Source organism: Trachinotus anak, unplaced genomic scaffold, assembly GCF_046630095.1.
Source record: "Trachinotus anak isolate AG129_WGS33_773 ecotype Australia unplaced genomic scaffold, CSIRO_AGI_Tana_v1 ptg000020l, whole genome shotgun sequence".
NCBI lineage: Eukaryota > Metazoa > Chordata > Actinopteri > Carangiformes > Carangidae > Trachinotus > Trachinotus anak.
The window spans coordinates 7,298,025-7,310,402 of record NW_027273871.1 but is presented as its reverse complement, the minus strand read 5'-3'; the positions used below and the strand labels follow the sequence as shown (position 1 = coordinate 7,310,402).

At 46.1% G+C, this 12,378-nt stretch overlaps 1 protein-coding gene across 4 annotated transcripts in view; it reads right to left on the bottom strand.

The window, feature by feature from the left end:
* Nucleotides 1-2,036: 2,036 nt before the first annotated feature.
* The window catches only part of LOC139637378 (rho GTPase-activating protein 7), a 96,450-nt gene continuing 86,108 nt past the window's right edge, over nt 2,037-12,378 (bottom strand). For 3 of the 4 annotated variants that reach the window (XM_071506042.1, XM_071506045.1, XM_071506044.1), the window contains exons 13-17: nt 9,816-9,930; nt 9,485-9,709; nt 7,986-8,215; nt 6,399-6,572; nt 3,323-3,581 (exon numbers count right to left, since the gene is read on the bottom strand). In XM_071506042.1, the coding sequence (XP_071362143.1) occupies nt 3,473-3,581; nt 6,399-6,572; nt 7,986-8,215; nt 9,485-9,709; nt 9,816-9,930 (853 nt within the window). In that variant the 3' untranslated portion in view covers nt 3,323-3,472. Of the gene's footprint in view, nt 3,582-6,398; nt 6,573-7,985; nt 8,216-9,484; nt 9,710-9,815; nt 9,931-12,378 lie in introns of all 4 variants that reach the window. The other variant, XM_071506043.1, reaches the window with a different exon arrangement.

The following is a 12,378-nucleotide window of genomic DNA, read 5'->3' as shown; positions in this document are numbered from 1 at the left end:
GTAAGTGGGTTTTGTTTGCGGAAACTCAAAGTGCAAGGCAAACAAGCCCATCTGATGAAGTTAATTATACATCACACACTGCGAGGCCGCCTGGAAGCCTGTAATTGTTGCGTGTGCCTCTACCCAGCAGACAGTTGTGTACTTCCATGGATATAAAAGTTGTATGACTCCAGAAATCGCCACAAGTCGAACAGTGGTTGCTGCTGAGCCGGGGGGGGGGGGGCGTGTGGCGTGTGTGAGTGTGACCCGTCTTTGAAACTTATAAAATATCCACACCCTCCATGTCTCTAGTCGTCTCTCATCATCTCATGTGTCCCAGGACTTCACGGATGATCTCGGCACCTTTTCAGACAACAACTCCCGCAGCAGCTTCATGAAACATTCAGGCCCCTTTTCTTCTTCTGCTGCTGCTGAAGGACGGTGTTAAAGGTGCTGTGACAGTCGCTCCAGGAGGAGGAGGAGGCCTGCAGCATGGCTTCAGCAGAAATAACGTTTCCCGCCTCAGTGGGAAGGACGGATTTCTCAGTCTCGGCTGGATTAGAGACAGGATGGTTGGTCTTCATTTTGATTGATAGGAGCCAATGGAAGCTCACTAAATAAAAAACTTAATAACATACATGAATCTTGTTTTCTGTACTTTGTGCTTCTCTCCTCTGTGACCTGTTTTCCTCCACAGTTTTTGGTTCTTACCTATTGTCACTTCTTCTTACTTTTCTTTCTTCAACAAGTCTGAAAACAGACAAATCTTCAAACTGAACACAGGTGTCATAAAAGGTTTTAAACTGATGATGAAATTTCAGAGAAAGTACTTTTACTTATAATTGTTAATTTTGTGTTTTGGTACCTTTTCTAAAAGTTTCATTTCATTTATTGCCACTGCAGCAGACTGACACAGCCTTGTTAATAATTAGTAACATTAGCATCAAGCTGCACTTCCTGCAGATACAGAGCAACATGATGGTCCCACTGAAGTCGTATTTATGTCCATCTGATGAATCAGAGTCCAATATTCCCTCTCTTAGCTCTGTGTTTGGTCTCCACCACTGTCTGAGAGAAATGTCTGACTCTTGAGCTGCTAAGTGTAGAGATCATTTCCTCCATGACAACTGTGTGGCTGAATTTATAGAACTCACCTGTTAACATTTTATTAAGGACTAAAGTTACAGAGGGCGTGGCCTCTTTGAGTGACAGGTGGGTGAGCACATGCTTGCAACAAACATGGGTGCACTCAGCTCCACACACGCCCCGCTTCTTTGACCATATTTGGATTAGCAGGGAGTTAGGGGCGGAGTCAGGCACTGCCAAGATGGCGATGGCAGAGCAGCTCGCTCTGAGCTTCAGAAACCTGAGGGTGTCTGTGTAAATCTGTGTAAAAGAGGCTGAAGACGTGCAGAGCTCCAGTGATGATGATGATGATGATGTCACTTCACCACTCCACACAGCTCCTCTTACAGTTTGGCATCAGCCTCATTTAGCTGATCAAACCTGTGATATCTGGGTTACACACTTTATACATAACCACATGGCTTGACTTTGACCTGGGGTTCATCCTGAGTTCACTTCACCGTATTTCAGCGCCATATGGAAGGAACAGACTCGTACAGAAATTAAAGCTGCCTGACGGCACTTTGGTGCTTCTGTTATTTGTAATTTGCATAAATTAATTCCTCTTCCTTAAAATCCTGTTTAGAGCGCGGCACAGCGTCTTCGCCACAGGAAGTATTTTTACCTCACATTCTGCTGCTCAGCACGTGTTTTATCAGTGATTCGAACTGATCTGATCTCAGAGATGAATCAATGAGATATGTAAATCAGCTTTATTTTATGCAAATTAGACACAAGTGGGTGGAGGACGTCTGCGGTGCGATCACTCCGCCGGGCGTATTAATCGGTGGCACAGTGTGGCACCTCATCCTCTCGCCGGCTGCTGTTTCCCCCCACCTCCCTCTGAAATTACTGTCAGTAATCTGTTTGGCAGCGAGACGAGGCGCCGAGGAGAGAGGGAAAAAATCACTCGAAAAAACAACAGGAAACAGTTTGAGAGAAATAAACATTTTAATTAGGTGTTTGGCAACTGATAAATTCAGATTTCACACACACACAAACAAAATAAGATTTTCTGAAAGCTTAAAATTAAATAAACAAATCTGGATATAAGAAATTTCTGTTTAGATACACATTAAGTTAAATCATCTGAAGTATGGAGTTCGAAGGATTAAACTGACGGATGAACATTTTCTCTGAGCCGTGTGGGACGAGCCGACACTCAGGTGCCACATTTAGTACGACTGTACGAGCCCAGAGACACACACACATCACGAAGAATAAATACATGTTAAAAAATTCATGGAGTTGTCTGGTTAGATATGTGTCACAGTGCAGGGAAGTGCACACACACACACACACGGCCTTCCTCCCCGCCTCATGGCGAGGCCTCCGTCATTTCACAACGCTGTGGCACTTCCTCAGAGTCACGCAGCCGCCGCCGCGGCGTCGTCCTGTGGAGAGGTAGATATCGCCCGTCTCTGAACTGTCCTGCTACAGAACGGGTCGAAGTCACAGGGACGAGTGAAAGAAGCAAAGAACCGTCACACGAAGCGACGAGCTGGATCCAGCTGTGACGCCACAGCTGGATCCAGCTGGAAAACAGTTCTCTCTGTGAAAACGTCTCAGTTGGATTTCATGTCACCTGGAGTTGAGTTGAGTTCATGTGCCCCCCCCACCCCCACCCCCGGCACCAGTCTGTTTCTGTTTGAGCCTTTTTTCTTTGCAGAGAAACTGTCGACGCAGCGTCAGACACCAGACGACCTCCTGCCATCGAGCGGCGGCGTTAAGGCTTTCAGACCCGCTGTGTCTCGCTTCTCTCTGGGACACTCTGAGCTCCTGGTTGTAGGTTTGATACCACCATCAGCGTTCTCCCCGTCCTCTCTCTTCCTCTCTGTTCCACTGAAGCCAAGTGTCTGCTGGATCAAAGTCTGTTTCCTGATGTTTGTCCTTATTTCCTGTGTTCGTCCTGGCAGCTGCCATGTGTTTCCCCTGCTTCTCTCCTGCTACAGGAAATAGTTTTTACTTCACTGTCCACTTGCTTCCAACCCGCCGCAGTTAGAGGTCACATCAGGCCTCGGCTTTTCACCGCCGTAATCAGTCGCCCTTTGTCAAAGCTCGCCTTCGTCTGCATTTTTTTGTGAAGCGTAACAGTCGCAGCAGGAGCGCAGGCGTGCTGCTGGCAGTCTGCAAGGTCATTATCGAAAAAGCAAACGCACACAGCTGAAGAGAAGCAAATAGTTGAGCGAAGCCCTCACAGGTCACCTTCCTGCGAGCCGAGCCTCGAGTTCCCAACTTAAAGACGATGCCGCAGACTTTTATTGTTCCTGCGCTCTGCCATGAGGAGGGAGTGAGTGGGCGGGGCGAGCGCCCCACGTGAGTCTGTCAATCATCCCAAGTCCTCATCTCCCAGTCCTGCACCCCTGACTCATATCTTGGTCTCTTTGTAGTCCGGTCTGAAGGAGTCCCTGATGGCCAGGAGGCTGGAGGCCAGGAGGTGCCCGCTCACTTTGCTGTGCCACTCCTGTGACCGGCCCCTGAGGACAAAACACACGAAGAAGAAAAGGTCAGAAAGAAATGGTTTCATAAGTTTCAGCTGCTTGCCCCCCCCCCCCCCGTGATGTTTTTTAACAGTAATAGTAACATAAAGCCCCTCGTTAAGAGCTCATCCTACTGTCTCTAAGATTAAAGATTATATCACAGTAAAGACTCTTAAGGATAAACTTCAATTCGTCTTCACGTCCCAGTCATGAACAAACATGTTCCGTATAAAACGCTGCAGCATGTAAAGGTCCCATGTTTCACTCTTCTTCTGTGTTTTATCTGGAGTGTTGATCTACATCAGAAGATATATTTGTGGTTTTAAGCTCTAGTAACAACAGGTCAGTCAGCCAATCAGAAGAGAGGATCTGAGCTCTGAGACAGAACTCATACAGGTGGATCCTTCGTGTCGTAACATATCCCAAGATTCACTGCCCACCAGTTATGAAAGTAAACAACAGAGTCTGAGGATCACACTGTTGAATCTTAGTATTTTCCAGTACAACTGTTAAAACCTTAAGTTACATGTTGGCAAGGTTGCTAGGCGACAGGAGCTGTGCTCTGCAACGGTAAGGGCGGGAACAGCTGATGACGCAAAGCAAAAAATCCTCCATTGACCAGGGGCCCCAGCTTCGTGGACCACGTCCAAAGGATGGGGCCCCTGAACGTATCAAATATTCAGACTGACAGTTCGACTGCACGTAGGATCTAAACAACAGGTGTGTGTGTTTCTGCTTCCCGCTCTTCGCCGGAGGAAACGTTGTCGTACTGGTTGAAATGATTCAGTGTGAAACTCTCCTCAGTCCCTTTGTTTCAGGTAAATTACTCTTTATTTACTGTCACACTGAAGCTGTGCTTCTCTAAAAGTTCAGTAAATTTGCATCTCATTCTCTGCAGTTTCAGTCCAAACTAAACATCCTCTCTCTCTCCTGCTCGCTCGCTCGCTCACTGAGGCCAGAACGTATTTCATTTCCTCTGGAGGCGACGGCATCGCTCTCACAGGCCTCTACTGTAAAAAGCCCCATTGACCGTGATGCTGTGGATCTGTTGTCTTGACTTGAAAGCTAACAAGCACTTAAAATTAATGTCATAGCAAAGAAGCCTGAGACGGCCTGGCTCAGCGCAGCCGTCGGGCCTGAGCTCTGTCATGAGAGGAAATGAAGGCGAGAGGAAGCGACAGAGAGACAACGGCAAGAGTGAAGGCGCTCGTCCCTCTGGGCGTTCTCACTTCTTCCTTACACGATCACTCTTGCATAACAGGGGCCTTGGCAGGACGATGTGGCTCCGACGCCTGCTGGTTGCTCCTGAATGATCCTGAATTGAAGCTTATTCCACTTGTGCACAGACGCGGCGGCGCTCTGGAGAACGGTTTCAGCTGAAACGTGAACGTGTGAGCGCCTGATAACAGCAGCGGCTCAGGTCTCTGTCACTCCACACTCTCTGGTCCTAATCCAGCTCGTAGCCGTCAGACACCAGCGTGAGAGGGAGTCAGAGTCAGAGCTGACTGAGAGTCTGATAACCACACAGTTATAGATCAAATCTGCCTTCGCCTTCCTCTCTGTTCAGTCTGTTTCTCTCTGAAGCTTATAAATAAGAACAACTGACAGAAAATTTAAGAATCTAAATTAAGACTAAGAAAAATGCTCAAATCATGAGACACTTAGTACAAACTGAGTCAAAGTTTTCTTGGTCAGATTATGGGACAAATAAAATCCTGAATGAATATTTAATGATTCTGACCTCTGACCTCTGCAGAGGAGGTTACGGTTTCACTCGTGTCTGTTGGTTTGTTGGTTTGTCAGCAGAGTTACTCAAAAACTCAACTCTACATCTCAGCCTGGTCCATTAGCGACTTGATGTTCTAAATCTGTTACATTTCACACCGTCAAAAACTTTTATTGCTCCGATCTCCGCTGACTTCTCAGCATCTTCCAAAAACCAAACTGCTTTACGACATCATCTCCTGTCGTAAACTACGACCTCACAACAGTACGTTTTACAGCACTCGCTTCCCTCTGGGGATCAAGAAATAAAATGTTAATGTAAAACTAGTTTTGACAGATTCCTCAGAAATCTCAGATCATGACTTTGAAACAAAGTTGGTGTGATTTGAGTCTTTTTGGCAGGAGTGAGACTCCGTACACGTCTGTTATCAGTTCCCTCCCTGTGATCTCTGTCAGAGGAAACACTGCTCAGAACTGAACTGACCAGATCTGCAGCCTCTTCCTCCAGCGCGGTGGTGACAGAGCTTCTGCGAGCCCCGCCCTCGGTGAGAGCGCCGCCGCCACCTGTTTTCCGTCGCAGCGGGGTTCATTTCATTTAATCAGCGGAGACAAATGGAGCTGCAGGGCTCTGCTGAGAGTCAAATTGATCATGTACGCGGCAGAAAATCTGCAGCTACATATTTTCAAAGGGCATGAATCATGAGAAAATGGGCTGCTCCTCCTCCTCCTCCTCATCTTTCTCTCACCTACAGGGAGGTTGTGATAGCGCTGCAGATAGATGCTGGCAGAGGTCAAAAACACAGAACAGGCTCAATTAAGACAGATAAGGTGGTCTGAGCGCGCTCTCCAGATACTCCTGCTAATAGGCTTCTCACGGCCTTAAATCCTCTCAGCATCTCTCTGCTCACTTTGCCCTTGGTTTTATTTCTGTCTCGGCTTTAAGGACCATTCTGCCATTTTTATCTCAGCAACATGGATAAAATTATCAACACATGGATTTAAATCTAGTTTAATTACTCCACTGTGAGCAGGTGAGTCTTTTAGCTTCTCCCCCCTCCCTTACCGATTCCTCCTTCCATCCTTCCTTACCTGGTGTCGGTCCGACAGAGGTGCGTCAGCCGGGTCTTCCTGACCCCTGTGGGCTCCAGCAGGTAGAGGCACGAGTGGACTTGAGCCCTGACCCCCTCCGCCAGCACCTCGGGGTGCTCAGTGGACACAGAGGACAGGTACAGAGGCCTGGAGGACGGGTCTGCCTGCCAGGTCCTGAGGAGGAAGAAGAAGATGAGATGACGATGAAGCAAAAATCTTGCACATAAATGTTGTTGCTGCCAATAACCTGATTCCAACCAGACTGTATTTATTTAGTCAGACTGTATTTGTATTGTTTTAAGTAAAGGAGCCCCCCCAGTCATCTGACTGATCCTGACACACATTACACACTGTAGCTCAGTTTGACTCAGTCCCACATACACCTGCTGCTGCAGGGAAGATGTGTTTCTGTCGTCCAACCCTGACGTCATCATCACCTGGTTCCCTCCACGAACAGCCAATAGGATTTCTCCGTTGTGTTTTGGATGATCAGAGAAAATCAGCAACAGTTTCTGATCCTGACAGGTTCAGTTCAGCAGGATCATCTTCACTAATGACTCCACTTTATGATGTTTGGAGCGTAAACACAATCAGCAGCAGTAAAAAGCTCATGTTAGGCTGTAAACCAGCTACACCACGGTCACATGACTTGTAGCTTGTAGTTTGATTTAGCTCTGAGCTCTTCCACAAAAGCCTTTCCTCTGAAAAGGCTGACACTTGTTAGAAGAGAAGCTTCAAGAAATCAGGACTGAGGGATTTACTGACAGATCTGATGTCAGAGAATCAAACCTGAAAATGTCTTGAGCTGCTGTTAAACAGACCTGATTTCAGTCATCAAGCAGAAACACATTCAAACAACCAGAGAGTCAGGACCAGGGGACAGGAAGTGATAAAATACTAACTTCTTCCCAGGTTTTAGGACTCTAAAAGGGCTCTGTAGTCACCACAGCACTAAATGTAGATTCATCCGCCAGTGAAAATAGTCCCCAACAAATGCACTGTTTGAGAAATGTTTGCTGGAAACAACATTTTCCAGCTGTTTTAGGAAATAACTGAACCTTTTCATAAAAAAATGAAACAACACATTAGTGAGTTGTTTTTAAAGATGTACGGTTTGGAGCTGAGCGCCACAGACAGAGGAGGGAAGACAAAGCATTAACATGTTGTTTTTGCTCTTTTCATGAGATTTACTGACAATAAAAACTATGGAATAATCTCAACCTCTTTTGTCAGGTTAAACGTCTCCAGCGTCGTTTCCTGAGTTTCAGTGACAGGAATACTGGTTTGTGATTTGCTTCATGCAGACGTGCTTGTTTCCATTTCTTTCTCAGGGGTGAGTTAAAGTTCACGTGTGCTGTCGGAGGAAGGTTCACACTGATGCGGTCCTGTCATGTCTCATCTGCCTCTGGGGTTGGATTAAAATTTCATCAGCCTCGTTCTTTCCTCACAAACACACACAAACACAGTCTGTTCACATCTGTTTAGTTTGGATCAGACTGACTCTCCTCTGTCCTCGCCGCTCTGTGGAGCTCAGCAGGTTAACACCCAGAGGCCCGTGAAGCCCGGGACCTCGACTTGCCTCATTACCTGAGCAGCAGGTGTTCCTGTGGGGGCCGGGAGTCCAGGCCGTGTCCCTGGCTCTGCAGGAGGTAGTGGTAGACTTCGGTGTCCTTGGACAAGGTCTGGACGATGGCGGCCTGGCGCAGGCTTCCCTCCCACACCTCCTGCTCCCTCAGCAGCCGGTGGAGCAGCTCCTTGTGGGGGGCGTCCACCTCGACGGAGCCTCGCCACATCCACAGCGGGCAGCCGTCGTCCATCTGAAGAAGAGTGGAGACAGGAAGTTGGTGCCTACTTTATTTCTTTACTCATTTTCTCTTTCACTTCTTTTGAAATTCAAGTTGTGCTTTAAACTCATCTAAGCTAAGCTAGGCTGCTCTCATCGCTGCCAGGCAGGGCCGACAGAAGTCCGCCCAATAACCCTTCAGTGTTTTCATGTAGGAGGAGATTCAGACGGTCTGACCCCCACACAGTCCTGATCTGATCACATGAAGAGACCAGAACTGTGGCAGGTTCTTCAAGATGCTGGAACAACCCACCTAACAAGAACCTGAAGAGCTGTGAGCAGGTGTACTGAGGAGACCTGGAGAGGTGGCGGGGGGGGGTCACAGGAAATACTCATCTGATTCAGGTTTTGTTCTTTCCTGCACTTTGTATGAAATTTGCCCAAATTATCACAACCCACCCAGTTAAATAACAAGTGTCCCGTCTGGAAACACTGCCGTTCTCTTCACTGATGCATTATGTGGAAAACTAGTGAGCTGCACATAAAGATTTGGCTAACTCAGATGACCCAGCAGCACCCAGGGGCCTCTGACCTGTAGGGGGCCTCCAAACCCCCACCAACTGTATATATATGAAGTGTGTACATGTTGAAATATGAACCCATGGCTGGCCCTGTTCTAATCATGCATTGTTAATCCTGAAAGACAGAATATATCTACAGGTGCTGACACTGCCTCAGATTAGCTCATCTAACATTTAAATGCAGGTGATACTGTATGAAGATGAAATCTGAGTCGTAGAGGCTGAGACACCGACCGTGGACCTTATTGCCCGTGGTTCAGGTCTGACTGGGGACCTTTGTTACATCTCTCCTCTCTGCACTAACTGAGGCATAAAAAAGACACTTAAAAAAGTCAGAATTTCTCCTTTATCTCTTTTTATGTTCGTCTTTATTATACAACCTTCCTAAAATGACTCATTATTTTTTCTTTAGTCTTTTTAAAGTTACTGTGTCGACATAATTGGTCATATTCTGGTTTAATAAGTTCACAGTCATTATATTTTTTAGTATTACTTTATAGTATTTTTTATATAATATGATATTTGCTTCCTTCCTTTGCTCTTTTTCATCCTTTATTTCCTATAATGTGTTCACTCAGCTAACTGTCCATCCTCCTCCTCTACAGTCTCTGTTTATTAACACTATCCTGTTCTTCTTATATACAAATCTTCATAGTATTTGGAAAACTGACTGGAAAACTTTATTTTGCATTTAGTTTCCATGAAATTGATGGAATTGAAACCTTTTTGAAGGCCAGCTCCACGTGCTCTGGGGCGGGGTGGCTCTCCCAGCCTCGGCTCTTCTCCCGGGCCTCCTTCAGGAGGTGCTGGGTGCTCTGCTGCAGCTTCGTCCTCCTCTCCTCCTGCTGCTCCTCTCCACCTCCACTCGGGCCCCCCCCCTCCTCAGACAGGGAGTCCTCAGTGGGGCCGGCAGCACCGAGACACTGACCGGGCCAAAACTCTGGAAGCTACAGAAAGGATTGTTTTTAATATCGTCACGTTTCCTATAATCAGAATAGAAATATAACCTGTGGTGCAGCTGCTGCCTGTGGAGCTGGTTGTTGGATTCTGTACCTGGAAGAGTCTCTGGGCCTCTGTGATCATGTTTGCCAAGCCCTGGGCCGCTGCCAGGTTCTCGCTCAGGTCCCGCTGGTCCGGGCGGCCCAGGCTGTACTTCCTGTGACTCGACCTGCAGCAGCAACACAAACAGCTTCACCGTCAGGTCACTTCTATTTCCCTCAGATTAAAGGCAGCAAACAACATGCGGGAACCAGATGAATTCAGGGTCTGGTAAAGGATGAACACTGGAATCTGCATCACTGCGTCACAATTACTGCGACTGACAGATTCAGGTTATTGTGGAAAACTTTGATGGTGTGTCACTGAGGTTTACTGGAAACAGACAGACTCACAGGAAGCAGAAGTTTTGTCTTTTATGTTGTTTAAGTTTGTGATGAATAAGAAAAAGTTAGAGCGACTGGGAAATTAGACGCTGTAACACTTTAGATCCAGCCCAGCCAGTTGGGACGGCGGTTAGACCATTAAAAAGTCTGAGTATCAGTAGGAGCGGCTCGTTCTGTCAAAGCATAAAAACAGGAAAGAGGAGGACGAAGAGACGAGATTTTATAAAATGTGTGGGAGAGACGGCAGCGAGCTGCAGTCAATTCTCTGAGTTATTGTTCCCACCATGAAGTGTGACATTTCTGACGGGCCAGGACTCCGGCTTCCAGTAGACAGGGAGGCACAAATCGCTGATTGTGTTGTTATATCATTTCCATCCACTGTCCCGTCAGAACCGAAGGGAGGGAAAAAGGAGGAGGTGGAGATGAGAGGAAGGGAGGAGGAAAAGTACAGGAAGAAGAGGAGTTAGTGAAAAGGAAAGTGAGAGAAGAGAAAACAAGGAGGGGGAGGAGGCGAAGAGGAGAGGATGTGAGGGGGGATGAAGGATAGACAGATGGAGGAGGGTGGAAGGAAACAAGATGGATGATAAGATGTGGAGAGTCTTGTGTGAATGAAAAGATGATGGAGGAAAAGCTGAAGCTGTTCCTGTATTGTTGTCAGTGAGCTGCACTGTTCATCAGCATGAACACACACTGTGGTTGAGCTTGACTCAGTCATGCACACACTGCCCTGCTGCCCCAGATACTCACCGGAGCACCAAACATGGATTAGTCCACCACAGAAAACAGCCCCAAACAAATGCATTTAAAACTAGTGTAAATTCAGGCCTGATGATATTATAATCATCAAAACTGGGCAGAGACAGACAATTAAGTCCATCAGTAAAACTCAGGGGGGGGTTAGGCCTAACTCTTCTGTGTGTGGAGCTAGAATAGTGACAACAGATGTTTGGCACTGAACACAAAAGATACAGCTTTAAAAAACTGTTACTGAAAAAAGACAAACATGAAGAAACTAGAATTACCGCCTCTAGTTTAAGGTCACATACAGAGTCTTATCAAATATTATCCAGTCGTGTGAATTTTTGTTATAATTGCTCAGTGAAGTCTTGAGTTATGGCTAAAATGTGTTTTGTGAGGTCACACTGACCTTGACCTTTGGCCTTTGACCACCAAAATCTAATCAGTTCATCCTTGAGTCCAAACACATTTGCTGAGATATCACATGAATAAGAATGTGACAGACGGACAACCTGAAAACATAACACTGGCTCTGACTGTCTCCGGCGCGGAGGCATAAAAATCTCCAAAATAAAAGTCTTTAATGCCACTGTTTCAATTTCCAGCTCAGATTCTATCTTCAAGCCACATTTTATTTTCAGTGTTAAAATATTACTGTCACTGCTCTCGCCACCATATTTAACCCAAAGCTACAAAATAAGCTAAATGTAAAGAAAATTACAAATTCTAATCCCTTCTCATAAGGAAAATATGAAATGTGGTTATGTGCATTTTTTATTTCATTCAAACACAAAACAACCAAAAAAACAGAAATCTATAATTTTTTTTTATTACTGAGCCTTTTTAATAATCAAACTTGATACTTGTGAGCTGATTTTAAAGATTTACATCCTCAGTAGGAACCATTGTGTTTGGGGCTGAAAGCACAAGTTCATAAATGTCTCCTTTAATTAGGCCAGCGTGATGCTTAATGTTAAGGACAAACATTCATGCATAGTACAAACGCTGAGCTCAGATAAATGGTCAGCACTGATGGGACTGAGTGTCTCCAAATAATTAAGTTAATATCCTAATAATAGCAACCACTGGCTGCATGAGTGTTGTTCATTGTTCATTGTTCTCAGCGGTCTCACTCTGTCCCCTCATGTTATCGCCCCGTTTCTCTAACGTGCTGCCCAACATGCACACACAAACTATCCTTCATATCTGGGAGCGAAGCTGAGGCCAGATGGAGATTGGTAGAAGTTATGTAACGTGGTGGTTGTGTAAACTGTGCTGACAGCTCTTCATAACACAGAGAAAGTGTGTGTGTAACATCTGGATCTGGTCCAGAGGTGATGTCATGTGTGAACAGTGGAAACTTTGGAAAAGAGACGTCCATTGAAGCAAACCAAAAGGAGGAAGAAAAACATGTTTCTGTGCCACCTAAACGACAACCTGCAGCTAACACACACACACAATCAGACACACAATCAGACACACAAACCGACGATGAG